Source organism: Rhamphochromis longiceps, linkage group LG5, assembly GCF_057381845.1.
Source record: "Rhamphochromis longiceps isolate RC_006_pf linkage group LG5, R_longiceps_female_GT1.1, whole genome shotgun sequence".
In the NCBI taxonomy this organism is placed as follows: domain Eukaryota; kingdom Metazoa; phylum Chordata; class Actinopteri; order Cichliformes; family Cichlidae; genus Rhamphochromis; species Rhamphochromis longiceps.
The window spans coordinates 39,264,494-39,285,629 of record NC_140561.1 but is presented as its reverse complement, the minus strand read 5'-3'; the positions used below and the strand labels follow the sequence as shown (position 1 = coordinate 39,285,629).

The 21,136-nt window shown below is 38.8% G+C and overlaps 4 protein-coding genes across 4 annotated transcripts; all 4 read left to right on the top strand.

The window, feature by feature from the left end:
• The first annotated feature begins 265 nt into the window (after positions 1–265).
• On the top strand, positions 266–1,973 carry LOC146670617 (odorant receptor 131-2-like). Its single transcript, XM_085408081.1, has 2 exons — positions 266–412; positions 1,146–1,973. The coding sequence occupies exons 1-2, from the start codon at positions 266–268 to the stop codon at positions 1,971–1,973; spliced, it is 975 nt and encodes a 324-aa protein (XP_085264207.1).
• Positions 1,974–5,484: 3,511 nt separating this feature from the next.
• On the top strand, positions 5,485–7,192 carry LOC146670616 (odorant receptor 131-2-like). Its single transcript, XM_085408079.1, has 2 exons — positions 5,485–5,631; positions 6,365–7,192. Exons 1-2 carry the CDS (start codon positions 5,485–5,487, stop codon positions 7,190–7,192), a joined length of 975 nt encoding a protein of 324 aa, XP_085264205.1.
• Positions 7,193–12,561: 5,369 nt separating this feature from the next.
• Positions 12,562–14,899, top strand: LOC146670615 (odorant receptor 131-2-like). The gene is made up of 3 exons (XM_085408054.1): positions 12,562–12,609; positions 12,910–13,029; positions 14,084–14,899. The coding sequence occupies exons 1-3, from the start codon at positions 12,562–12,564 to the stop codon at positions 14,897–14,899; spliced, it is 984 nt and encodes a 327-aa protein (XP_085264180.1).
• Positions 14,900–17,389: 2,490 nt separating this feature from the next.
• LOC146670614 (odorant receptor 131-2-like) lies at positions 17,390–20,371 on the top strand. Its single transcript, XM_085408053.1, has 4 exons — positions 17,390–17,577; positions 18,128–18,266; positions 18,538–18,963; positions 20,090–20,371. The coding sequence occupies exons 1-4, from the start codon at positions 17,390–17,392 to the stop codon at positions 20,369–20,371; spliced, it is 1,035 nt and encodes a 344-aa protein (XP_085264179.1).
• The last annotated feature ends 765 nt before the right edge of the window (positions 20,372–21,136 follow it).

The following is a 21,136-nucleotide window of genomic DNA, read 5'->3' as shown; positions in this document are numbered from 1 at the left end:
AAAGTAAAGAACATGTGAGCAGTTGTGATTTGATAAAGTTTCAAGCTGTGTTTGAAACATCGAATGTCTTTCACAGATCAATGCGCTGTACTGTAACAGCTCTTTTACTCATGAATGTTTGAGCCTTTTCAATGCCACACAGTAACCTCCAACACCATCTCTGTGTGTGTGTGTGTGTGTGTGTGCGTGCGTGCGTGCGTGCGTGCGTGCGTGCGTGCGTGTGTGTGTGTGTCATTTCAGACTGGGAGGATTTGTCGTGTCAGACATGAATTTGTCTTCAGTCAATTTCTCTTCCACTCTAACCTCGTATGAGGAGAATCCCCTCCTGACCAACTACATAGTAGCTGCAGCCCTCTGCATCACCATTAATTACATCAATGGCACCCTGATCCACACCTTCAGAAAATATCAGGTATAAACTCGTACATTGTTGTACAAATCATGAAAAATTGTGATTATTATTACTGCAGCACAGGGCAGATCTTAAATGCAAACCCTTTCTGACTTTGTTTTGTTCTGCTTAAAGAAACGGATGCAGAGTTTTACCTGTTTTGAGTTTAATCTAATGGCAAAGCTCGTTCTTCTTTTTGTTTAAAAGGATAAAGATCAGTATTTGCTGCCTGACTGCATATGTACAGTAGTATTTTGTATTATATATTTATGCGTTCATGTTTTTGGTGTGCTGGTTTTGCTCTGAATCTTAAGCGATACATGAAAAAAGAGTAGTTTATCACTCTCACTGTGATTCATTTTCAGATTTTTCTATGTAAAAAACGACATTAGGAAATATTGATGCAGTGTGCATCTCTGCAAATAGTGTATTTTTATGCATCAAGGCATGCCTTTAAATCTAGTCTTGTACTCCGAATTATTGAAATAAAATAAAAATCATCTGCTTCTGGAAAACATGGAAGCTTTCTTTAAAGGTGTAAAATTTCAGGAAAATGTGATTAAATCAATATTAAGTAGTTCGAATAGTTAAAAATCCTTATTGTAATACTTTGTGTCAGTTATTGCTAACCGTAGAGTCTGCTTTCAGTACCATGTAGTGAAAATCTTTTCTTGCCCATTTGCAGAAACATCAAATTGCTTTAAAAGGACCCTGTTTCCCTCACATGTGTGGATTCACTGTTTTTACTCTACAGATCTTACATTCAAACCCTCGTTACATTCTCTTCATCCACCTGGTGATTAATGACATGATGTGGCTTTTCCTGTCAACTCTTCTCCTCATCATCAGTTACGCCCTGCGCATCTTCTTCGTGCCTTACTGCATCATCCTGCTGATCATTTCCATCATCGTCACCCACAACTCCCCATTAAATCTGGCTGGCATGGCTATCGAGTGTTACATCGCCGTCTGCATGCCTCTCCGTCACGGGCAGATCTGTACAGTCAAGAAAACCTACATTCTGATTGGTTTGATCTGGGCTGCCAGTGCACTCTCTATCCTCCCTGACCTGTTCATCCTCCTGGCTACAGAGCCTCTGCAGTTCTTTCACTCTAAAGTGAGATGCATTAGAGATTTCGTGTTCAGAAGCACATACAGCCAGAACAAGAGGGACGCTTCACACATTGTTTGTCTTGTCGTGGTCTGGCTCACACTCATATACACCTACGCTAGGATTATATTTGCAGCCAAGGGACTAACCGGTGACATCAAAAAAGCCAGAAACACTATTCTTCTTCATGGTTTTCAGGTGCTGCTACTTATGCTGAATTATCTGAGGAACATTTTTGAACGGAGCTTGTTTTTTTTATTCCCAAACCGGGAAAGTCAAATACGATTTGCTGCCTTTGTCATTGTCCAGATCATACCACGGTTTATAAGTCCCATCGTTTATGGACTGCGAGACCAGACGTTCAGGAAATATGTGAGAAGGTACCTCGTTTGCCGTGAGAGAGGAATCACCCACCCAGAAAACACCACTACTAAAAAGGCCTCACTTAATGTTACATCTGCAACAGTATAAAACTTTATTATTAACTTAATTTGTGTTTTTTATGCTGCAAATAAATAAATAAAATCTATTGCTTGATTTTATAAAGCGTATTTCTTTTTTCCGGGGGGGGGGGGGGGGCTTATAATTATTCAATGAAAAGAAAATATCCACTGGGATTAGTCAAGAAATGATGAGACATTTTGTATAAATTCCATGTTAATGTGCAATGAAAACACTAAAAGTAAAGCAGAAAATACTCACCACCAGCCTTAAATGATCAGAGGTTAGTTTGGGGTTTACTGTGCATCATGCTTTGGTAATAAATAATAAATAAAGTCCTCTTAGGTCAGAATATGCTTCATTTTCTTCTCTTCTTCTTGGCCTTTTTATCTTATAAATTAAGGATAATGAAAATTGCTGTGACTGATTCATATATTTTTAAGAAACTGTGACAAAGAGCATTCATGCTTCAGACTTGGCCTTTGTTGGGGGATTATACATGACTGGTCCCTTTACAGCAGGGGTGGGCAACTCCAGGCCTCGAGGGCCGTGTCCTGCAGGTTTCAGATCTCACGCTGGGTCAACACACCTGAATCAAATGATTAGTTCATTACCAGGCCTCTGGAGAACTTCAAGAAATGTTGAAGAGGTAATTTAACCCCTGGTATAGACCCTACAATACAGCAAAAACAGGGAAAACCCCAACAATCAGATGACCCCCTATGAGCAAGCAATCTGGCAACAGTGGGAAGGTAAATAGTGCATAAACACAGTGAATTAAAAAAAAACTAAAGAAGATGAGTGGATGAGAAACTGAGTGCACTGTAAACAACGGTGCTGATTTGTGATTTGATACTAAGTGGTTTGACAAGGTTGTTCCCAAAATGAGTGCTGACTGTTCGCTACACAATCTCAGTGCTCGTTCACATTCTGGCTCGACTCGTCAGTTTATGGCATACAGGACAAGACATTCAGAAAGTACTTGAAAAGATACCAGCGTTATACACCAAAGCCTGACTCTGATAATTAACACCAAAACAACATCACTAGCTTTATTCTGTTTTAAAGACTGAGGTTCATCAGTCTTTCTTCATCTAATTATTGTTTTCTTCTGGATCCACCCAAACAGAAACAGCTTTAGGTGTAGCACATCTTCTTTTGAAATTTGTGTTTTTTGCCAGAAATATGTTTGTATGTTTCTAAACTGCCAATTACAGTAAACTAAAACCAACCAACCATTTCTGATCATCATTCATGTTCAAATGACGCTCATTTATGTCCTAACCAAATAAAGCCTTGCAGGCTCTTTATGTGCTTTGTTCTGAAGAGTGAAGGCAAATCAAATTTCTCCTACAGGTATGTCAAATGCACACTTATCCTGAGGTCGGGAAATGTTTTGATAGTAACACATTTTTAACACGTTTTGGTTTTTTATGCCACCAAAACATATTTATTGATGATAATAATAGAAATAATAATAATAATAATAATAATAATAATAATAATAATAATAATGATCTGAAATATAAAAAGGTTTTTATGTCCACACAAGACATCATGATAAAGAAAAACACCTTCACAGTTATCAAAAATCTCAATCTGAGAGCTTCAGGAGACTTGAAACAAAAGTTACTCAGCAACATGAAAACCAAACAAAAAGAGAGGCAACAAAGGAACCAGCAGCTCAGCTCGTAACTCGCACCTACTGTAATCAGTGGAACCTGTAAAAGTTTAGATAAAGCTAAATCAGCTGACATCCAGACCAAGGTACAAAATTATTTTCTCTTGTCTATTTTTTCCCCAAATCCCATAAGAACTGCAAGTTTTTTACTTTCACCTGAAAACCCACTGCATGTGGGGAAGAAACAAAACGAATAAAAATTTAAAAGAAAGTATAAGTTTAAGACATTAAGACCTAAAAAACACTCAATGATGAGCAAAACTGAAAACACCTCATAGGTGACGAATTATGAATTTAGGACCCGTTTTAAAGTCCTTTTATTGGTTTTTAAACCTCTAAATGGTCTGGCACCTGTTTATTTGTCTGACTTGTTGAAGCCCCACGTCCCCACTCGTTCCCTTCGGTCAGCTGAGCAGTTGCTGCTTTCGGCCCCAAAGTCACGGCTGAAACTTGGAGGAGACCGAACGTTCTCTGTTGCAGCGCCGAAGCTTTGGAATAACCTTCCTCTCCATGTTAGACAGGCTACATCAGTGCCAGTTTTAAGTCTTTATTAAAAACCTATTTTTATTCCCTGGCTTTTAACTCTGTGGGTAACTGACTTTTTTTTATTTTTTTTATTGCTATTTCTGGTTTTATTACCATGTGCATATTAGTATTGTACAGCACTTTGGTCTACCAGGTGTGTTTTTAAAGTGCTATATAAATAAATGATGACGATGATGTTTTTGAAAACATTTGTCTCATGGCATGAGGATTCAGGTAAAAGAGTACAAAACCACAAATATATCTAATAACGTTAAATCAGTAACAATTTGCACAGTGACACTGCACCAGTGGCATAAACATGCAAAGTCCAGTTTAATGACTCTGATTAGCAGACATGCCTGTTAAGATTTTTTTTTTTAAACAGGAGAAAAAGAAAATATTGTCACCCAACATACCGTGTTTATAAAGGGAGAAACTCCACACCAGGAATGAAACCTTTTTTTAAAGCAGACTGTAAAACTGTCCTTTCAGGAAGTTGAAGTGAGAGTCTGTGGGGATCAACTCATTTTTGATGTGGCTCCAGTTTTTTGTTTTTTCTTCTGTGTTGAATTTTTTTCTTCATCCTGGAACTTTTTGTGCACCAGAAGTGGGCAAATATGCAAAATAATGATGCAACCAAACAGACTAAACAACCAATCACTGCATATAACATCATTTGGGATTATCCAATCTAACTCCAAACCTCTTGGCGAGATGGAGGAAGCCGGCGTGCAAACACTGGCATCTATATAAATTCCTTGCACTCCCTACAATCTAATAGAGCATGTTGTTTGTGAGGGTAAGTACAATCTTTATTTAGTGTGTACTGTTACTGCATTACTGGACTGGAAATACTTTGCAGACTATAAATTACTGTGTTGTTGTTTGATATCCTTTTTTGCTGTTTTCCATATTTGTTATATAATTTTAACTTTTTCTGGGGTTTTAATTTTAGATTTTTAGATTACAAGTGTTGTCTTAGCAGTTTTATTGCAGCTAGAACTGAAGTGAAGAAGTGTAATGAATGTAGTTTCCTGTAGTAACTTGTTTGGTGGAGGTTTGATTTTAACAAAGAAAGTAAAGAACATGTGAGCAGTTGTGATTTGATAAAGTTTCAAGCTGTGTTTGAAACATCGAATGTCTTTCACAGATCAATGCGCTGTACTGTAACAGCTCTTTTACTCATGAATGTTTGAGCCTTTTCAATGCCACACAGTAACCTCCAACACCATCTCTGTGTGTGTGTGTGTGTGTGCGTGCGTGCGTGCGTGCGTGCGTGCGTGTGTGTGTGTGTGTGTGTGTCATTTCAGACTGGGAGGATTTGTCGTGTCAGACATGAATTTGTCTTCAGTCAATTTCTCTTCCACTCTAACCTCGTATGAGGAGAATCCCCTCCTGACCAACTACATAGTAGCTGCAGCCCTCTGCATCACCATTAATTACATCAATGGCACCCTGATCCACACCTTCAGAAAATATCAGGTATAAACTCGTACATTGTTGTACAAATCATGAAAAATTGTGATTATTATTACTGCAGCACAGGGCAGATCTTAAATGCAAACCCTTTCTGACTTTGTTTTGTTCTGCTTAAAGAAACGGATGCAGAGTTTTACCTGTTTTGAGTTTAATCTAATGGCAAAGCTCGTTCTTCTTTTTGTTTAAAAGGATAAAGATCAGTATTTGCTGCCTGACTGCATATGTACAGTAGTATTTTGTATTATATATTTATGCGTTCATGTTTTTGGTGTGCTGGTTTTGCTCTGAATCTTAAGCGATACATGAAAAAAGAGTAGTTTATCACTCTCACTGTGATTCATTTTCAGATTTTTCTATGTAAAAAACGACATTAGGAAATATTGATACAGTGTGCTTCTCTGCAAATAGTGTATTTTTATGCATCAAGGCATGCCTTTAAATCTAGTCTTTTACTCCGAATTATTGAAATAAAATAAAAATCATCTGCTTCTGGAAAACATGGAAGCTTTTTTTAAAGGTGTAAAATTTCAGGAAAATGTGATTAAATCAATATTAAGTAGTTCGAATAGTTAAAAATCCTTATTGTAATACTTTGTGTCAGTTATTGCTAACCGTAGAGTCTGCTTTCAGTACCATGTAGTGAAAATCTTTTCTTGCCCATTTGCAGAAACATCAAATTGCTTTAAAAGGACCCTGTTTCCCTCACATGTGTGGATTCACTGTTTTTACTCTACAGATCTTACATTCAAACCCTCGTTACATTCTCTTCATCCACCTGGTGATTAATGACATGATGTGGCTTTTCCTGTCAACTCTTCTCCTCATCATCAGTTACGCCCTGCACATCTTCTTCGTGCCTTACTGCATCATCCTGCTGATCATTTCCATCATCGTCACCCACAACTCCCCATTAAATCTGGCTGGCATGGCAATCGAGTGTTACATCGCCGTCTGCATGCCTCTCCGTCACGGGCAGATCTGTACAGTCAAGAAAACCTACATTCTGATTGGTTTGATCTGGGCTGCCAGTGCACTCTCTATCCTCCCTGACCTGTTCATCCTCCTGGCTACAGAGCCTCTGCAGTTCTTTCACTCTAAAGTGAGATGCGTTAGAGATTTCGTGTTCAGAAGCACATACAGCCAGAACAAGAGGGACGCTTCACACATTGTTTGTCTTGTCGTGGTCTGGCTCACACTCATATACACCTACGCTAGGATTATATTTGCAGCCAAGGGACTAACCGGTGACATCAAAAAAGCCAGAAACACTATTCTTCTTCATGGTTTTCAGGTGCTGCTACTTATGCTGAATTATGTGAGGCCCATTTTTGAACAGAGCTTGTTTTTTTTATTCCCAAACCGGGAAAGTCCCATACGATTTGCTTCCTTTGTCATTGTCCAGATCATACCACGGTTTATAAGTCCCATCGTTTATGGACTGCGAGACCAGACGTTCAGGAAATATGTGAGAAGGTACCTCGTTTGCCGTGAGAGAGGAATCGCCCACCCAGAAAACACCACTACTAAAAAGGCCTCACTTAATGTTACATCTGCAACAGTATAAAACTTTATTATTAACTTAATTTGTGTTTTTTATGCTGCAAATAAATAAATAAATACTATTGCTTGATTTTATAAAGCATATTTCTTTTTTCCGGGGGGGGGGGGGCTTATAATTATTCAATGAAAAGAAAATATCCACTGGGATTAGTCAAGAAATTATGAAACATTTTTATAAATTCCATGTTAATGTGCAATGAAAACACTAAAAGTAAAGCAGAAAATACTCACCACCAGCCTTCAATGATCAGAGGTTAGTTTGGGGTTTACTGTGCATCATGCTTTGGTAATAAATAATAAATAAAGTCCTCTTAGGTCAGAATATGCTTCATTTTCTTCTCTTCTTCTTGGCCTTTTTATCTTATAAATTAAGGATAATGAAAATTGCTGTGACTGATTCATATATTTTTAAGAAACTGTGACAAAGAGCATTCATGCTTCAGACTTGGCCTTTGTTGGGGGATTATACATGACTGGTCCCTTTACAGCAGGGGTGGGCAACTCCAGGCCTCGAGGGCCGTGTCCTGCAGGTTTCAGATCTCACGCTGGGTCAACACACCTGAATCAAATGATTAGTTCATTACCAGGCCTCTGGAGAACTTCAAGAAATGTTGAAGAGGTAATTTAACCCCTGGTATAGACCCTACAATACAGCAAAAACAGGGAAAACCCCAACAATCAGATGACCCCCTATGAGCAAGCAATCTGGCAACAGTGGGAAGGTAAATAGTGCATAAACACAGTGAATTAAAAAAAACTAAAGAAGATGAGTGGATGAGAAACTGAGTGCACTGTAAACAACGGTGCTGATTTGTGATTTGATACTAAGTGGTTTGACAAGGTTGTTCCCAAAATGAGTGCTGACTGTTCGCTACACAATCTCAGTGCTCGTTCACATTCTGGCTCGACTCGTCAGTTTATGGCATACAGGACAAGACATTCAGAAAGTACTTGAAAAGATACCAGCGTTATACACCAAAGCCTGACTCTGATAATTAACACCAAAACAACATCACTAGCTTTATTCTGTTTTAAAGACTGAGGTTCATCAGTCTTTCTTCATCTAATTATTGTTTTCTTCTGGATCCACCCAAACAGAAACAGCTTTAGGTGTAGCACATCTTCTTTTGAAATTTGTGTTTTTTGCCAGAAATATGTTTGTATGTTTCTAAACTGCCAATTACAGTAAACTAAAACCAACCAACCATTTCTGATCATCATTCATGTTCAAATGACGCTCATTTATGTCCTAACCAAATAAAGCCTTGCAGGCTCTTTATGTGCTTTGTTCTGAAGAGTGAAGGCAAATCAAATTTCTCCTACAGGTATGTCAAATGCACACTTATCCTGAGGTCGGGAAATGTTTTGATAGTAACACATTTTTAACACGTTTTGGTTTTTTATGCCACCAAAACATATTTATTGATGATAATAATAGAAATAATAATAATAATAATAATAATAATAATAATAATAATAATAATAATAATAATGATCTGAAATATAAAAAGGTTTTTATGTCCACACAAGACATCATGATAAAGAAAAACACCTTCACAGTTATCAAAAATCTCAATCTGAGAGCTTCAGGAGACTTGAAACAAAAGTTACTCAGCAACATGAAAACCAAACAAAAAGAGAGGCAACAAAGGAACCAGCAGCTCAGCTCGTAACTCGCACCTACTGTAATCAGTGGAACCTGTAAAAGTTTAGATAAAGCTAAATCAGCTGACATCCAGACCAAGGTACAAAATTATTTTCTCTTGTCTATTTTTTCCCCAAATCCCATAAGAACTGCAAGTTTTTTACTTTCACCTGAAAACCCACTGCATGTGGGGAAGAAACAAAACGAATAAAAATTTAAAAGAAAGTATAAGTTTAAGACATTAAGACCTAAAAAACACTCAATGATGAGCAAAACTGAAAACACCTCATAGGTGACGAATTATGAATTTAGGACCCGTTTTAAAGTCCTTTTATTGGTTTTTAAACCTCTAAATGGTCTGGCACCTGTTTATTTGTCTGACTTGTTGAAGCCCCACGTCCCCACTCGTTCCCTTCGGTCAGCTGAGCAGTTGCTGCTTTCGGCCCCAAAGTCACGGCTGAAACTTGGAGGAGACCGAACGTTCTCTGTTGCAGCGCCGAAGCTTTGGAATAACCTTCCTCTCCATGTTAGACAGGCTACATCAGTGCCAGTTTTAAGTCTTTATTAAAAACCTATTTTTATTCCCTGGCTTTTAACTCTGTGGGTAACTGACTTTTTTTTTATTTTTTTTATTGCTATTTCTGGTTTTATTACCATGTGCATATTAGTATTGTACAGCACTTTGGTCTACCAGGTGTGTTTTTAAAGTGCTATATAAATAAATGATGACGATGATGTTTTTGAAAACATTTGTCTCATGGCATGAGGATTCAGGTAAAAGAGTACAAAACCACAAATATATCTAATAACGTTAAATCAGTAACAATTTGCACAGTGACACTGCACCAGTGGCATAAACATGCAAAGTCCAGTTTAATGACTCTGATTAGCAGACATGCCTGTTAAGATTTTTTTTTTTAAACAGGAGAAAAAGAAAATATTGTCACCCAACATACCGTGTTTATAAAGGGAGAAACTCCACACCAGGAATGAAACCTTTTTTTAAAGCAGACTGTAAAACTGTCCTTTCAGGAAGTTGAAGTGAGAGTCTGTGGGGATCAACTCATTTTTGATGTGGCTCCAGTTTTTTGTTTTTTCTTCTGTGTTGAATTTTTTTCTTCATCCTGGAACTTTTTGTGCACCAGAAGTGGGCAAATATGCAAAATAATGATGCAACCAAACAGACTAAACAACCAATCACTGCATATAACATCATTTGGGATTATCCAATCTAACTCCAAACCTCTTGGCGAGATGGAGGAAGCCGGCGTGCAAACACTGGCATCTATATAAATTCCTTGCACTCCCTACAATCTAATAGAGCATGTTGTTTGTGAGGGTAAGTACAATCTTTATTTAGTGTGTACTGTTACTGCATTACTGGACTGGAAATACTTTGCAGACTATAAATTACTGTGTTGTTGTTTGATATCCTTTTTTGCTGTTTTCCATATTTGTTATATAATTTTAACTTTTTCTGGGGTTTTAATTTTAGATTTTTAGATTACAAGTGTTGTCTTAGCAGTTTTATTGCAGCTAGAACTGAAGTGTAATGAATGCAGTTTCCTGTAGTAACTTGTTTGGTGGAGGTTTGATTTTAACAAAGAAAGTAAAGAACATATGAGCAGTTGTGATTTGATGAAGTTTCAAGCTGTGTTTGAAACATCGAATGTCTTTCACAGATCAATGCGCTGTACTGTAACAGCTCTTTTACTCATGAATGTTTGAGCCTTTTCAATGCCACACAGTAACCTCCAACACCATCTGTGTGTGTGTGTGTGTGTGTGTGTGTGTGTGTGTGCGTGCGTGCGTGCGTGCGTGCGTGCGTGCGTGCGTGCGTGCGTGCGTGCATGCGTGTGTGAGAAGAGAGAGGAATCGCCCACCCAGAAAACACCACTACTAAAAAGGCCTCACTTAATGTTACATCTGCAACAGTATAAAACTTTATTATTAACTTAATTTGTGTTTTTTATGCTGCAAATAAATAAATAAAATCTATTGCTTGATTTTATAAAGCATATTTCTTTTTTCCGGGGGGGGGGGGCTTATAATTATTCAATGAAAAGAAAATATCCACTGGGATTAGTCAAGAAATTATGAAACATTTTTATAAATTCCATGTTAATGTGCAATGAAAACACTAAAAGTAAAGCAGAAAATACTCACCACCAGCCTTCAATGATCAGAGGTTAGTTTGGGGTTTACTGTGCATCATGCTTTGGTAATAAATAATAAATAAAGTCCTCTTAGGTCAGAATATGCTTCATTTTCTTCTCTTCTTTTTGGCCTTTTTATCTTATAAATTAAGGATAATGAAAATTGCTGTGACTGATTCATATATTTTTAAGAAACTGTGACAAAGAGCATTCATGCTTCAGACTTGGCCTTTGTTGGGGGATTATACATGACTGGTCCCTTTACAGCAGGGGTGGGCAACTCCAGGCCTCGAGGGCCGTGTCCTGCAGGTTTCAGATCTCACGCTGGGTCAACACACCTGAATCAAATGATTAGTTCATTACCAGGCCTCTGGAGAACTTCAAGAAATGTTGAAGAGGTAATTTAACCATTTAAATCAGCTGTGTTGGATCAAGGACACATCTAAAGCCTGCAGGACACGGGCCTTGAGGCCTGGAGTTCCCCACCCCTGTTTTACAGTAAAAGCAATGAGTTGGTACAGCTGACAGAGATTAACATTTATTTTTCTGTTATTTTTTTAACCATTTGATTTTTTTTTTCAAATCTCATATTTGAGACCATAGCAATCACAGCAGCACCATCACTGTCATCATCAGGAAGCTTTCCCTCCTGTGATAAACACTGAAACGCTTATAAAAGCTCCGCTCTCACACTGCCTGCCTTCTGTGTTTCACCTGCACTCAGGTAGGTCCTCATTAAAATCTCTGCAGTGTGAATTTGTTTGCATGGCAGCAGTTACTCTGTTCCTTTATTTATATGATTTAACTATATTCTATATTTTAAATGATATTCTAATTTAATGTTTTAAATATTATTTACCTAAATGTAAAATTTGAGGTCATTCACATGTAATGGAGTATTACTACTATTACTAATATTGCCATTCTAGAGGCAGCAACCCCAAGTTGCTCTGATTCATCCATCCAATTTGAATGTGTGTGAATGTTAGATAGAAAGTGTGTTTATGGGTAAATGAAGCAATTTGCATAAAGCCCTTTGAGTGCTCAGGTAGACATTTATTAACATTATATGGAATAAAACTGCACTAACTGAAATAAAACCACAATTTTATAACTTTGTGATGAAAAGGAAAGGGCATGGCAGTTTTTGTTTAATCAAATGTTTATTTAAACACAGACCCAGACCTAAATGAATCTGCTGTTAACATGTATGATATTATAGTTATAGAATAACTGAGAATGGTTTGAGTTTTGGCCGACGCTCATGTCAGACAGGTAATGGGGGAGATCAAAAAAAATCTGATCTGTTAAAGCATCAGCAGCTAAGACTAAAATACAGACTCAGAACAAAGTATGAAATTCATAATAATGTGGCAGTAAAATTGGAAAACTCACAGCTCCTTTATTTTAGGGGAAAGTGTCCACTTTTTAAATCGTGGTATGCAAGATTTTTTTTTTAAACTGATTATTAAAATTATGATACTACTATTAATGTAGTTGTACTAGGATGAGTTATTTAAACAGGTATTGTGTTGTCTGCGTCCATCCTCCCTCAGGTCTCACATGTGAAGAATGAGCTCACTGCTGGGTCTCAGAGGCAACATGACCGTCCCTTATCAGGTTCAGTAAAGCAGCGCCAGTAAATAATTATATCAGTTAAAATATAAATCTATTTATATTTAAATAAAATCCTCATGTTGATTTACTTTATGGTGTAAACAAATTACTAAAACTTGAAAGTCTGCTCAGTAAAATGTACTTTTATCAAGGCTACAAGAGGAAAATTCAGTCCAGCCACTATCACCCAAATAAACAATGAAGATGTTGTTTGCTGTTATTCTCCGTTTCCTGTTTCACGTGTGTGCTAACAGACACCAGAAGCAGATAAACTGAATTTCTTGTCTCTCGTTGCTGGATCAGCTGCTGCTCATCAGAGATACTTTCACCACAGCGTTTGTCAAGAACCTGATCGTGGTTCTGGTCTGGCTCACACTCAGTTACATCAACGGCACCTTGGTGGTCACGTTTTTTAGACACCAGGTAAACACACACACACACACACACACACACACACACACACACACACACACACACACACAGCAGCTTATTTGTCACATATTATTATTTATCCTGTCATTTATAATTATTAATCCAAAACATGTTATTAATATGATATTTTAGTTGACTGGCCCTGCAGCGCCCACAGAACATACACGTCACACACATGTATGAACTGATAAATGTTTGTTTAGTGCATACTTACAGGAAATTACACAAAACAATTTAAAGATGTCATTATAAGGTCAACACATAGAGAAAAACAGTGACAAAAAAATAAGAAGAAAGTACCAAAACACACGTACAAAGCATGTTTGAAATATAGATATAGCAGAGATTTTGATATTTGATCTTGCTGTTTCAAGAGTGTGTGCTTCACTGCACTCCAGTAAGACACTGAAGGCATTTTGTACTAACAACAGCAGCAAAGACAAAGCTGACCGTGAGTGACATCAGGCACCTGTAAAGGTTTTTTTTTTCCATTCACTCCATATTTGATGATAAGGCCGGTATTATTTCTGCTGCTGAGTGAGTGATACAAAAATTTGGAGGGTTGTAAAAGTTTCTTATTGTTATTCGTCCTTAATGTGTCTAAAAACAGAGGACGTTTTATTTTTATGGAATTTAGAAAAAAGGAGTACATGAAACCGCAGCTAATAAAACTGTTTTTGAGGCAGTTTTCCCCCCAAACTCTACTTACGCCCGTCACTCTTTTCTTTTCAGTCCATGGAGAAACAAAACTCTACAATAGTCTGAACAAAATCTCTATTGCTGTTAAGCACAGAGTCATTCTGCTTCCTCTCAGCTGCCTCTCTATAGAGGTCGCTGTGACTCTGTTCGTTGGGTAAACTTTTGTCCACAGCTGTGATTTAAAGCTGGAGTTCACGATTAATGTGCATGTCTGGAAATTTGCAGTGAAGTTTGAATGCATCAGATGGAGAAGTGGTTCATGTGCCTCTACACCAAACTCACCGAGGAGTGTCACACAGAAGTATCACAGCACAGGACATTTCACTCCTTCTGTTTCCTCCTTCAGACCTTTCATGACGACCCTCGTTACATCCTCTTCATCCACATGGTGATCAACGATGCCATCCAGCTGACTGTCACCATCATGCTTTTCATCCTCAGCTACATCTTCTACAAGATTAACGTCGCCTTCTGCTGCTTCTTCATCCTGGTGGCAGTCTTCACCACCAGAAACACCCCTGTCAACTTAGCTGCCATGGCCATCGAGCGCTACATAGCTATATGCGAACCTCTGCGGTATACCCAAATCTGCACCGTGAGGAGGACCTACATCGTCATCGGGATGATTTGGTTTATCTGTGTGGCTCCTGATATTACAGATCTGTTTGTAACACTTGCAACCGAGTCTCTGAGCTTCTTTCATGAGTCGGTGTTCTGCTTGCGCCAGAATGTGTTCAAAGACCCGATCCTGGTGTACAAAAGGCAAGCCGTTGATATCATCTACTTCTCCTGTGTGTTTCTGATTCTGGTCGTCACCTACTTGAGGATCCTGTTTGCAGCCAGAGCCCTCTCCACAGATAAGACATCAGCCCAGAAAGCTAGGAACACCATCCTCCTCCACGGGGCCCAGCTGGCTATGTGCATGCTCTCCTACGTCTCTCCTAGCGTGGAGGTGGTCCTGCACATCATCTTCCCAGGTCGGATCCTCGAAATCAGATTTGCAAACTACCTGATCGTCTACATCCTGCCCCGTTTTCTGAGTCCAGTCATCTACGGTGTCAGAGACAAGAAGTTCAGGGAGTACCTCAGGATGTACTTTCTGAGCAACAGATGCAGAAACAAAGTGAAGAAAGTAACGCCCGAGGACAAAGACCACTTATAAAGACTTGTATAGTGCTTGAAGAAAACCTTTAATTTGCAATGTTTTAATGTGAAAAATAAATACATAAAAATGTATTTTATGTTGACAATCCTGGCAAGTGCAAATATCTAATTTCATGTGGTCTGAATGTGTGAATGTCTCAGAGATTAAGGAGAAAACAAACTGTTCAAAGGAGCGAATGCTTATTGGGGAGGCCACGTCCCAACAAATTAAATTAGGGATAAAAAAAAACTCATTTGTGTGGGAGAATAAAGGACAGATTACCCAAGACCATAAAAAATGTTTTTATGGTTTGATATGAAGCACTGACTTTTTCTGTGTTAGCAACAGTTCAGACTCTTTTCTGTTTTTTCAGCTGCAGTTTGGACTCCAGTACAGACGCCTCAAAGAGGTCAGCACATTTCTTTTTCCGCTACACTTTTCGTAAGAGTTGTGTTCACTTTCATTAAGCCAAACCATTTTAAATGTGGCACCGATCTTCAGTGACAGAGATAAACTCCAAACCCAGCATGCAGAGGAAGCACATAGACTAATTTATCCTTCAGGATACTGTTGACACTGCTACACCGAGCAGCACCTCTCCCACATGTACAGTCTCAATGGAAAAAAGCTCCACCTTGTGGCAAAATCTATTCTCTGCTGTAAAACCTACTGAATGAAAACATTCTGAGTTTATTGATGTCTCGGTTTATATTTATTTTACAGAGAAAGGCTGCGTAACATGTTGAAATCTGTGTTTCTCGCAGCAGGTTTCCTGGGGTCATCCTGGTGTACTAACACCTGCCCAGGTTTACTTGATAACCAATGTTGGCCTTTTTCTAATCCTTCGCTAAGACTCGCAGTGAGCAGGAAGTCAGTCAAGCAAAATAATGTTGCTGATTATATTTCTAACACAAATCCAGCTCACCACCGTCTCACGGACTGAAACTGCAGAATGGGACACTGAATGAAATCAAATGCAGCCTGAAGGAAAAGCAAGATCAAAACCATCTGATAAAACCTTTAAAAAAAGTTTCAGCTGACCTCAAAATCTGCTTTTTTAATACAAAAAATAATTTTACCCTCATATTACAAAAATTAAAATTAGAGCTACGTGCTTTTGAAGTCACATCATTTTTGACTCCTCATCACAGGAGATATCAAACTGAATGAAAATATAATACTGAGTCAATTATTCTAAAACCAAAATCTTATTTTTGTTGAGCAACAATTTATATGTATCCCAATTTGAGCATTAATGTCATAGAATATATCCAGATAAACCCACTTCATGACTATGATGAGGAATACAAAAACAAGCTTTGGTACTCTGGATGTTTTATTTGGGTTTTTATCATTAATCTCTGGAGTAAAGCTCAAAATGTTAATTTTCAGTGAAACTTTTAAGGGTTGTATCATGATGTAGGTTAAATGATCGAAATGAAAGGTCTCGATTTAATCTGCATTTTGACCCAGACATGATTTCTTTTTGTGACAAAATAATTTCCAGCATTTCCATCTTGGTGTGGTTTTTTCTGACTTTATGGTCTTCAGCAGCTTTGGACATGGATATAATGTCTTTACATTAAACACAGCAACATGTTGTAATTGCCTGGCTGCATGACAACAGTGATGTCCTGACGTTTGCACCACTCAAAGCTCCAGTTTTGAAATTAGTCATCTGACATCATCCTGTAGAGGACGGATCATATTTAGGGGGCTTATCAGAGCCAGCAGGCCCAGTCAGGGAGTCAGCAGGTGAGAGGCTCTGACGTCTGTCTGTTTAATGTCTTTGCACATCACTCTGTGATTGCCATCTCTTTCTATCAAAGCTTTAGGATACATTAATGCAATATTTTAAATATGAATATTTCCTATTTTGTTGGTTTGTAAAGGCTGAAAGTTGTAAAAAGGTTTTTCTTCTGTTCATTTGTATATTTTCTCTGATGATATTAACATATAAAATGTGAATGTTGATGTATAATGTTGATGTATCAGCAGTGAAACAGAATGATTTTTAAATCTAACAATCTCTCTTTTCTTAGTGTGTGCATATGAACATAGTTTATGTTGTGTTTGAGTTACTCACAAAAACAATGTTCCTGCACTCCTAAATGTTTTGTTTGTTTTTTAGAAGAGAGAACAGAATTAGAAATGACCTCTGACCTTACTGTAAAGAGCAGATCTGTGCACAGGTGTGTGAAGGCTAACATGTTTCTATCCTCATTATTCTAAAATGTTATTATAGCGTTACCTTTTTCACTATAATACTTGTGCTAATAATAATAATAATAATAATAATAATAATAATAATAATAATAAAACATATCCATACCATGTACTTTAACATATTCCAGAAATGTGTCTTTTTTTTTTTTTTACTATTGATCAAAGATTTATCATTAATTAAAGATGCAGTGTGTAATTAATAACTGAAGAAGTTCATTAGTATAACTGTTGTATAATTGTAGGTTTTATTTCTTTGCTCCTTCAGACAGTGAGAAGGAGGAGATGGTGGTCATGAACTCCACCTCCACTGGGCCTCTTTACCCACTGGTGTCAAACACCACCTCTGTCCAGACACAAGGTGTTAAGGAGAGCTTCTCAAGCATTCTGACCAAGAACATAGTGGCCATGCTGGTGTGGCTGGTCCTCAGTATCATCAATGGCAGCATGGTGCACACCTTCCAACGACACAGGTACTCAGAGCCTCAGGGATACACAAAAACGTATTAGAGGACAGCAAAACTCCCAAAGGTTACATTCTTCTGCCTTCTTCCATATTAAAATGTTTTTATTAAGAAAAGATGCACATGAGAAGTCAGATGTTGGACACATTTAAGATTTGAGTCTCGAGTATAATGCTGCATGAAAAGTCTGTTTGATATTATTTACTCTGGTATAAAAGTAATGCTCTAGCGAGGAAGCACCCTCACCTCAAATGAGGCATTTTCAGCACTGAGAATACATCCAGAGGTGACCCTTTGAACACACGAGTAAGGGCAAATTCAGTCCAGAGCTCTTATGTGAAAACAGCTTCGCTGCATTAGTCCAGTTTAATCTCCAGTTTAGCAATAAAAAGCCTAAACTGGTTTGAAAAGAGAAAAGGAAGAAACATTTCCTGGAAAATGTTCAAAAATAAGCAGATGAATCCAAAGTAGGAAAACTTGCATGTGATGATATGGTATACACACAAACATAAACCACAGCATCTGTCTCTCAGCTCTCAGCTCTTTGTTCTGACCCTAGTCTCTTCTACGAGAACCCGCGATACATCATGTTCATCTCCATGGTGATCAATGATGCTCTGCAGCTAACCCTGGTGACAGCTCTCTATGTGATCAGCTACATCTTCAGGAAGATCCATGCCTCTGTTTGCTGCCTTCTGGTAAATCACAGCAGCATCAGTCAAGCCCATCACATATGTTTTGCATGTCATGTCATCCTTCTATGGGATCCTGACTACAGACCATCTAATGTAAACAGAGGAAAGGAAAACAGTGCTGCATCTTCACAGGATCAGTATGAATACTGTTATTATTGATTTATAATCCACAACAGGTAGTAAAGAAGAATATAACTCTGTGATCTACAAATTAACTACTATACACCATTGTTAACCTTTGTGCTCTCCCTCCACCCTCCTCTCCCATCCTTAGATCATGACAGCGGTTCTCACCACTCGCTCCACCCCTCTCATCCTGGCCGGCATGGCCGTGGAGCGCTACATCTCCATCTGTTTCCCTCTGCACTACAGCCAGATGTGTAACATCCCTCGCACTCTCCTCCTCATCTGCGTCATCATCATCCTCACCATCACCCCGCCCATCACCGACCTCCTCATCACGATCGTCAAGGAGCCTCCGAGTTTCTTCCACACCAAGATTTTTTGTGACCACTCACTTCTTTTTCGTGACCAGTTCATTTACTACAAGAACTGTGTGTTTGACGGGACTTACCTCTCCTTTGTGGCCCTTGCGCTGCTCTACACCTACTGTAAGATCATGCTGACAGCGCAGGCTGTCTCAACAAGCCTCGTCTCTGTGAAGAGAGCCAGGAACACTGTGCTGCTTCACGGGGTGCAGGTGGGTGTCACACCATGAAAAAGCATTTATGAATTGACACCATTCACCAAACATTATCATCTGCCTTTATCACTAGTTCCCCCTTAAATGTTCAAAGATGGTGTGATGAAGAGCAACGAGATTTTTAAACCGTTTACTTAATTCTATCTTGAATTTAAAAGAAAATTCCCAAAACAACAAACAAGTAGGAGGTGGAGACAGAGTGTGGAAGGTGCCATTTTTAAAAAACTGAGACTGTTGTATAATTGCTCCAATTATCAGGGTACTACTCAGTTTACTGGGGACAGTTTGTTTTTGGCTGATGGGAAGGAGGCTCTGCCCTTAAATCCATGACGAGCAATGCAGATTTCAAACAGGCCATGGAACAGTAGAGCTGATCTTCACCTTTGTGGGACTTTTGGAGGCATCGTGGGAGTTTGACCGTCCAGTCTACATTGTTTTGTAGATTTGGAGAAGGGTTACAGCCGAGTTCCCCAGAGCCACCAGTCTGGTGTACTGCGAAAATTCATCGGTCTGAGAACCTGATTTTATTCATGAGTGATGGGAAGGTGGAGAGTGAGTTGGACAGGTGGACTGGAACAGCATCAGCAGCAATGTGGGCATTGGAACAGATTTTGATTTATTAGTCCATCTACATTATAACCTTCAGCTATGGCAATGAAATCTGAGTAAGGTCATGAATACAAGCAGCTGAAATGAGTTTGCTTCATATGGGTGCATGGGCTTAGCCTTAGAGATGGAGTGAGGAGCTTAAAGATCTGGAAGGATGTTGGAGTAGAGCTGCTGCTCCTCCATGTTGCATCCTCTTTACAGTAAGGTCAGTTGATGTGGTTCAGGCAGTTGGCCTCCTGGGAATCTGAACTGGAACACCATGTCTTGGCTGTCCTGGAAACACCTTCCAGCTGGAGCTGGAACTGTGGCTGTGGAGAAAAATCTGGAAGACCCGGCTTTGCCCGCTGCCGGTGCAACCAGCAACCTACAAAGAAGCCAGTTTTGCCTCTTTGTCCTTTTTTGTCCCTATTGTTACTTTTACCACATCCCCTGAACAGTTAAAGGAACATATATCTGAAAATATCTGAGTCCAGAGGCATAAATCAGCTTTATCTACACTCTGTTTTTGTTTCAGCTGCTGCTGTGCATGCTCGCCTTTGTGGTTCCCTCCCTTCAGGCGGCTCTGATCTCTCTCTTCCCTCAGCTGAGCCTGGAGATTCGATACATCTTCTTCCTGCTTGTCTACATCATCCCTCGCTTCCTGAGCCCCATGATCTATGGCTTTCGTGATGAGCAGTTCAGGAAGTACTGGACCCGATACCTTTCCTGTCACAAACACAGCGTGACTCTGCTCAGGCTGGCGTCACAGAAAATGAACCCTCAGGTGAAACAATCAGGGAATCTCAGCTCAACCTGACCACAGTCTGCTGCACACAAACAGCCCACTGTGTGATCATTGTTTCACCTGTTTGTCATGCATTCATGGATGGATAGATTTAAATAACATCTATAATAATTAAAGCTCAAAGTGCATGGGCTGATGTGCAGATTAATACATTTCCAGTGAAATCTGTATTTTTTTGTCATCCATGTGTGTTTCTGAATCAAAGCGCGACCGAAACACTGTGAAATTTGTCTATAAAAACTTTTAAACAAATCATAAAGGTAGTTGTGATGTTTTATTCTTGTACAACTAATCCTGAATAAAATAATGCTTTAAGTATCTAAAAGGGCAATAATTTAAAAATATATATGTAATTAACTGCAAAACCATTTTTATATGAATAAAGTTTATATAATTGTGTCGGAACACAAATCAACTGTCAGAGGTCAAAGCAAGAATACTTGTTTTGTTTTAAAGTGAGTGACCCTAAAATTAACCACAGTGATGTCAGCAGTACTGAGCAGATCAGCATCATTCCTAAAACACCAGGTATCAGCTGTTCTCGTGCAGAGGAACTGGACGAAACAGGTCATTTCCTAATATAGCAGAAGCTGGTAGAGCACGAGGCGTAACATGCCGACGTTTTGTCACGTCCCGCGGCGTTCCTGAGGAACACCAAAGGAGACCTTCGGCGTTCTTATGGTACGCGGCGGGTTATGGCTGAAATCCAGTGCAATGACGCTCCCTCGGTAATAGCCCTGTATTCCAGCCCTAAACCTAACCTTATTCCTGATCTTA

Bases quoted from the DNA above. Each gene is read 5' to 3' on its own strand.
- LOC146670617 (XM_085408081.1), top strand. From the start codon at position 266: ATGAATTTGTCTTCAGTCAATTTCTCTTCCACTCTAACCTCGTATGAG. The intron at 413-1,145 runs GTATAAACTCGT...TTTACTCTACAG, and splicing joins ACACCTTCAGAAAATATCAG to ATCTTACATTCAAACCCTCG.
- LOC146670616 (XM_085408079.1), top strand. From the start codon at position 5,485: ATGAATTTGTCTTCAGTCAATTTCTCTTCCACTCTAACCTCGTATGAG. The intron at 5,632-6,364 runs GTATAAACTCGT...TTTACTCTACAG, and splicing joins ACACCTTCAGAAAATATCAG to ATCTTACATTCAAACCCTCG.
- LOC146670615 (XM_085408054.1), top strand. From the start codon at position 12,562: ATGAGCTCACTGCTGGGTCTCAGAGGCAACATGACCGTCCCTTATCAG. The intron at 12,610-12,909 runs GTTCAGTAAAGC...TTGCTGGATCAG, and splicing joins ACATGACCGTCCCTTATCAG to CTGCTGCTCATCAGAGATAC. The intron at 13,030-14,083 runs GTAAACACACAC...TTCCTCCTTCAG, and splicing joins TCACGTTTTTTAGACACCAG to ACCTTTCATGACGACCCTCG.
- LOC146670614 (XM_085408053.1), top strand. From the start codon at position 17,390: ATGGTGGTCATGAACTCCACCTCCACTGGGCCTCTTTACCCACTGGTG. The intron at 17,578-18,127 runs GTACTCAGAGCC...TTCTGACCCTAG, and splicing joins CACACCTTCCAACGACACAG to TCTCTTCTACGAGAACCCGC. The intron at 18,267-18,537 runs GTAAATCACAGC...TCCCATCCTTAG, and splicing joins CCTCTGTTTGCTGCCTTCTG to ATCATGACAGCGGTTCTCAC.